Below are 6,723 nucleotides of genomic sequence, written 5' to 3' on the forward strand. Positions count from 1 at the left end.
GATGTCCGTTCTTTGCTGGACACAAAAGCAGCTTCATTCGCGACCCAAAGCACTTGACGTGACCTCAACGAGTGGCATGCGAAACGAGTGTGGAGAGTGGATAGTGGAGAATACGGTGTAGACACTTTAAAAGCAAAAGTGTAGAGATAGGGAAAGTGGAACGCATAGAAAGTGAAGAGTGCTGAGTGTAGGGAAGATAGAAGTATAATTAATAGTAATTGAAGAAAGTGACAGGAAAAGCAAGATAAAAACGATAATTTTTTTAAATAATGTTGAGTAAATAAACGCAATGAAATACAATAGTATAATTAGACAATGAGATTAGAGTGAGAAACTAAATATAACAAATCTACAAGTGAAGTGTAGAGTGTGAAGAATCTAAAATACTAAAGGAATGAAATATAATGTGTCGAGTTATTGTGTAGAGATAAAAGTGAAAACTCTAAAAAAGAAGTGTAGAGTGTGAAGTGTTTAAAATACCGAAGGAATGAAATATAATGTGTAGAGTTCTTGAGGAGAGATAAAAGTGAAAAGTCTACAAATGAAGTGTAGAGTGTGAAGAGTCTAAAATACTAAAGAAATGAAATATTATATAATGTGTAGAGTTATTGTGTAGAGATGAAAGTGAAAAGTCTACAAATGAAGTGTAGAGTGTGAAGTGTTTAAAATACCGAAGGAATAAATTCAAATGTATAGAGCTCTTGTGTAGAGATAAAAAATGAACAAATAAATATGAAAAGTCTACAAATGAAGTGTAGAGTGTGAAGAATCTAAAATACTGAAGGAATAAAATATAATGTGTAGAGTTCTTGAGTAGAGATAAAAGTGAATAGTCTACAAATGAAGTACAGAGGAATGAAAAATAATGTGTGGAGTGTTTGTGTAAAGTTTATTGAGGCTTAAAATTAGAGAGAAAACAATGATAGCATGTATAAAATTCACAAAATGTAAATAAATTAAATGAGAAAATGAAAAGAGAGCAAATATAATTTATTAAAATCATTTTAATGGAGAAACTTCAATTCGTATAAAGTCTAAACAGCTTAAAATAAAAGCGGTCCTAAAGAACAAAAAGCAAAATAAAGTGTTGAGTTTGTGCAAAAAGTGGAGACATAAAAAAGGCATAAATAAGAGAAGAGAATAAAGTAAAACTAGAAAAGGCAAAATATAAATATGTATAGTAAAACTTTTTATTGAGGAGAGAATGCGAAAACAAAAGGAAATTGATCTAATGTGTAGGGTTTCTGCTATGACAACTAACAAGTGAGAGAATAAGAAAATCCATAAAAAGAACAAAAATTGTGATTAGTGGAGAGTTTGGTAATGAGTGGAGAGAAAGCACAGAAAAAGTAGTTGCTGAATATGTAGAATTTCTGCTCTGACAACTAAAAAGTAAAATATACTAAAAAATCCAAAAAATCAGTAAAAACGTGCCAAGTTGAGAGTTTGCCAAAAGTGGAGACAAAACACAGTCAGAGTGTAGAGTAGCTGATGAATATGTAATAAGTTAATGCAGGGTATTACAATGTCGAGTTGAGATAACGAAAACATTTGATTTAAGGAGACAACGAAAAATTAGACATTTTTGGATGAAAAATTCAATTTTTATTTGTAATTTTTTTTTGGCTTTGGAATTCGGACAAAGATCGACAAAACGTAGCATTTTGGCATTTGCTGAGTGGGCAGGGAAAAAGCAAGCGAGAGAGAGAGAGAGAGAGAGAAAGATAGGGAGAGAAAGTAAGAGAGAGAGAGAGAGAGAGAGAGAGAGAGAAGGAGAGCATGGCTGAGATGGAGAAGCGGCTGAGATCGCCGAGCAGCGGCGTCAAGATGGCGCCGGTTACGGCGATCACAACTCGCAACCAATTGGCCAGAAAAAAGGAACGAGAAAAGTGCGACGCGCAGGAAAAGCAAATGGAAAATTTAGAGACTTTTCCTCTCGTAAAAGTGGCTGACAACAAGGCAAAAAATGTTATGAGGTGAGATGCATTATTTAATATTTCATTTCTAATAAACTAAAGTTCTATATAAAGCACAGAGTAGAATGTTTTAGAGGCTGTTTAATTATATTCGAATTCCGTCTGCTTGTCCGCTTACATTAATAATTCTATATTGGAAACTGTCTAAGCTAAGCTGACAATCAAACTGTGGACTCGCAAGTTTCCATAGATGGTTGTCAAAATGTATTTTTATACCCGCTATATACCCAAATATATAGGGTAGAAGGGTATTATAACTTTGTGCCGGCAGGAAATGTATGTAACAGGTAGAAGGAGGCATCTCTGACCCTATAAAGTATATATATTCTTGATCAGCGTCAACAGCCGAGACGATCTAGCCATGTCCGTCTGTCCGTCTGTGTGTCTGTGTGTCTGTCCGTCTGTCCGTCCGTCCGTATGAACACCTAGATCTCAGAGACTATAAGAGATAGAGCAATAATTTTTTTTCGACAGCATTTGTTATGTTTGCACGCAGATCAAGTTTGTTTCAAATTTTTGCCACGCCCACTTCCGCCCCCGCAAATCAAAAATATCGAATAACAAGCGTAACTTTAGAGCTAGAGTTGCGAATTTTGGTATATACAATAATAACTAAAGTAGTTATGATTCCTGAAAATTTGGTTACGATCAGATAAAAATTGTGGAATTTATTAAAGAAATACTTTTGTATGGGCAAAAACGCCTTTTTACTAGGGGTCTGAGTTGCTTTGCCCGACAATCTAGCACATTGTGCCGTCTATGGTATATTTTGAATGGTGTACTATATCGATATACCAAATATACCATTTGCAGTATATTCGGTATATTTTGAAAATGATACCGCAATATTTTGCTTTTATTGAAAATGGGTAGCGGGTATTTCACAGTCGAGCACACTCGACTGTAGCTTTCTTACTTATTTTTTGTTAAGTACAATCGTAACTAAATTATTAATGACTCTTAAAAATATGGTTGCGAAAAAATAAAGGATAAAAAAACGAATGCTGAAGTCGAGTTTTAATTGCTTTGGTTGACAATCTGGTATATTTTGTACTCTTTGATATACTTTGAATTTAGTATATACCAAATATAACCATTGTATATTTTAGTATCTTTGATTGACAATCTGGTATATTTTGTACTTTATGATAAATTTTGAATATAGTAGTATATACCAAATATAGCCATCGGTATATTTTAGTATATTTGATTGACAGTATGGTATATTTTGTACGCTTTGATATAGTTTGAATATACATATTAGGTTGGCCAAAAAGTCTTGCGGTATTTCCGATAGGTGTCTTTGCAAGCGCGTAGTTCTAGTTCTATTTATCGAATCGGTTCATGCGATACCTTTTTGGAAAGCTCTTTTCCCGCGTGTTTGATTTATTGTTGTTTGTCTTGAGTCGTTCGTGAGTTATAGCGTCACAAACATGGAGCAAAATAAAGAGAAAATACGGCATATTTTACAGTACTACTACGATAAAGGCAAAAATGCAACTCATGCTGCCAATAAAATTTGTGCAGTTTATGGACCCGATACAGTTTCCATTTCCACCGCACAACGATGGTTTCAACGTTTTCGTTCTGGTGCGGAGGTGGCCGAAGATGCGCCACGGTCCGGAAGGCCTGTCGTCGAAAATTGCGATAAAATCGCCGAATTGATCGAAAGAGATCGGCATAGTAGCACCCGTAGCATCGGCCAAGAGCTTGGCATGAGTCATCAAACCGTTTTAAACCATTTGAAGAAGCTTGGATTAAAAAAAAAGCTAGATGTATGGGTGCCACACGACTTGACGCAAAAAAACATTTTTGGCCGTATGGATGCATGCGAATCGCTTCTGAATCGCAATAAAATCGACCCGTTTTTGAAGCGGATGGTGACTGGCGATGAAAAGTGGATCACTTACGATAACGTGAAGCGCAAACGGTCGTGGTCGAAAAGCGGTGAAGCTGCCCAGACGGTGGCCAAGCTTGGATTGACGGCCAGGAAGGTTCTTCTGTGTGTTTGGTGGGATTGGCAGGGAATCATCCACTATGAGCTGCTCTCCTATGGCCAAACGCTCAATTCGGACCTGTACTGCCAACAACTGGACCGCTTGAATGCAGCACTCAAGCAGAAGAGGCCATCTTTGGTCAACAGAGGCCGAATTGTCTTCCATCAGGACAACGCCAGGCCACACACATCTTTGGTGACGCGCCAGAAGCTCCGGGAGTTCGGATGGGAGGTTCTATTGCATCCACCGTATAGTCCGGATCTCGCACCAAGTGATTACCACCTATTTCTGTCCATGGCGAACGACCTTGGTAGTCGGAAATTGGCCACAAGAGAGTCCTGTGAAAATTGGCTCTCCGAGTTTTTTTGCCAATAGAAAAGCGAGCTTCTATAAGAGGGGCATTATGAAGTTGGCATCTCGTTGGGAACTCGTCATCGAACAAAACGGCGCATATTTGACTTAAATCGCATTATTCTAACCAATTTTATAAACAATTGAAAATTCAATAAAAATACCGCAAGACTTTTTGGCCAACCTTATACATAGTAGTAAATCGATATACCGAAAACAGTCTTCAGAATATTTTAGTATTTTCTCCGTAGCTTTGGTTGACAATCTGGAGTATTTTTTCTATTCTATGGTATATTTTGAATATTTTGATCGGTATATTTTAGTATCTTTGGCTGTCAATTCGGTATATTTTACATTTTTTGTATATTTTGTATAAACCGATATACCAAATAAAGTCTTCGATATATTTTCGTAATTTCTTAGTATATTGATTTGGTATATTTTGAGAATAATACCGCATATGTTGAATATAATAGTATAATCATCGGTATATTTCAGTATTTTTGGCTGTCAATTCGGTATATTTTACATTTTTTTGGTATATTTTGTATGAATCGATATACCAAATAAAGCCTTCGATATATTTTTAGTAATTTCTTAGTATATTTTGAGAATAATAACGCACTTTTGAACATTAATTAAAACTGCATTTTTCCACTTGCTTAATTATAGTTTCTGAAGTATTTAAATATTATTTGTGCAGTTAAGAATTATTGAGTCTATTAATTTTAGGCTGTATGATTATCTTATTCCAATGTTCTGTAGCTTTTTCTTGGCTTTATTATTGTATGTTCTCCTCCTCTTTTTTAGCTACTCTGATGTGGTACCAACATTGCGGCTGCGCCTGGAGGAGCTTGAGAGTGCGACGCACGCAGAGACTGCTGTGGCTGTGGCTGTGGCTACCACAGCTGCAACGCGCTCCAAGTCGCCGAGTCGACGACCACGTCAGGCGGTGACAAAGCCGCGTCGCAAGCAGCAGTCGTCTCCGAATGTGGCAGCCACAACTGCAATCGAGAACTTTGCCATAACCGAGTTGACGTCGAAGACATCGCGAGAGTCGCTGCAGCTGCATCGCTTGACCTTTGACGATTGGCTGCTGTTGAAAGAGTAAGTGAAAGTCGCATATACCCCATAGAGTAAGCTAATGGAATAACTCAAAAAAAAGAAAGCAGGATGCGCAAAAGCGACGCGATGATCGACGTGAACTCAATCGCCTGAGTCACATGCAACAGATGCGACAGCAGCTGAGCGAGAAATGCTACGCGGATTGGTTGCGTGCCAAGCGGCGACATTGCAGCAGCTGCAACACCGGCAGCTGCAACATGTTGCAACAGGCGGGGCCCACGATGCTCGTGGAAGCCTCGCGACGTCGTGCGGAGCAAACAAAGCGAACGGTGCAGCAATGGGAGCGTCGCAAGCTGCTCGAGATGCAACGTCAGCGAGAGCAACAAACTCGCGAGCGACACGAGCAACAAGTTCGCGATCATTTGCGTCGCCAGCTGTCGCAGCTCGCCTGGCATCGCTGGCTGCAGCAGCAGGACAAGCAACAACAGCAACAACAACAACAGCAGCAGGAGAGGAATGAGAAGCCACATCGTCAGCGATTAAGCTCGAATTCGTCGTTGAAGCCATCGATGGCCGGCATCGAGTCGCTTTATCTGCACGTTCCGCTGTCGGCGGCTCAGCATTCGCTGCGACAGCGACTCGACAGCATCGATGGCCTCAACATGCAGCGTCGCAAGTAGTTTATCCTCTTCTATTACCCTGCCCCCTGCCCCCTGCACCCGCCCCCAAAAATATACTCAACTCAAGCAACAAGTGTCCAGCTCATCAGTTTCCTTTTGCTACAATAAAATGCCAAAATTCTCTATCAAATTTGCTTGCTTACTTGAAATTAATGCGCAATACTCATGAAAGCTGTTGGAAGCTGTTGAAAGCTGTTTAAATTTAACATTTAGAGCTGCAAAGCTACTCGAAGCTCTTCGAGGCTTACCACAAAGCTTAAAGCTGTTGTAGAAAGTGATTGCTTACTTCAAATTCATTTTAATTACTTATTAAGCTTCTGAAAGCTGTTGAAAGCTGTTTAAAGCTGTTGAAAGCTGCTAAAGTTTCAAATGTGAACCCTGACAAATGTTGTGCTAAAAGTAGCACAACTACTCAAAGCTCTTCGACGCTTACACCAAAGCTTAAAGCTGTTAAAAACAGTGGCAAGTTGTTTACTTACTTGAAATTAAGTTTTAACACTCATGAACGTTGCTGAAAGCTGTTGAAAGCTGCCAAAGTTTCAAATGTGAACCCTGACAAATGTTACAGCTAAAAGTAGCACAACTACTCAAAGCTCTTCGACGCTTACACCAAAGCTTAAAGCTGTTAAAAACAGTGGCAAGTTGTTTGCTTAC

General features: G+C 38.8%; 1 protein-coding gene across 1 annotated transcript; it reads left to right on the forward strand.

Annotated features, from left to right (window-relative positions):
- The first annotated feature begins 1,550 nt into the window (after nt 1-1,550).
- On the forward strand, nt 1,551-6,203 carry LOC132796793 (transcription factor SPT20 homolog). Its single transcript, XM_060808089.1, has 3 exons — nt 1,551-1,976; nt 5,135-5,431; nt 5,490-6,203. The coding sequence occupies exons 1-3, from the start codon at nt 1,780-1,782 to the stop codon at nt 6,067-6,069; spliced, it is 1,074 nt and encodes a 357-aa protein (XP_060664072.1). The 5' UTR covers nt 1,551-1,779; the 3' UTR covers nt 6,070-6,203.
- The last annotated feature ends 520 nt before the right edge of the window (nt 6,204-6,723 follow it).

Source organism: Drosophila nasuta, chromosome X, assembly GCF_023558535.2.
Source record: "Drosophila nasuta strain 15112-1781.00 chromosome X, ASM2355853v1, whole genome shotgun sequence".
NCBI lineage: Eukaryota > Metazoa > Arthropoda > Insecta > Diptera > Drosophilidae > Drosophila > Drosophila nasuta.

Excerpts from the sequence above, each read along its gene's own strand:
- LOC132796793 (XM_060808089.1), top strand. The coding sequence starts at position 1,780 with ATGGCTGAGATGGAGAAGCGGCTGAGATCGCCGAGCAGCGGCGTCAAG. Across the intron at positions 1,977-5,134 it reads AAGGCAAAAAATGTTATGAG|CTACTCTGATGTGGTACCAA; the intron begins GTGAGATGCATT and ends CCTCTTTTTTAG. Across the intron at positions 5,432-5,489 it reads GATTGGCTGCTGTTGAAAGA|AAAGCAGGATGCGCAAAAGC; the intron begins GTAAGTGAAAGT and ends CTCAAAAAAAAG.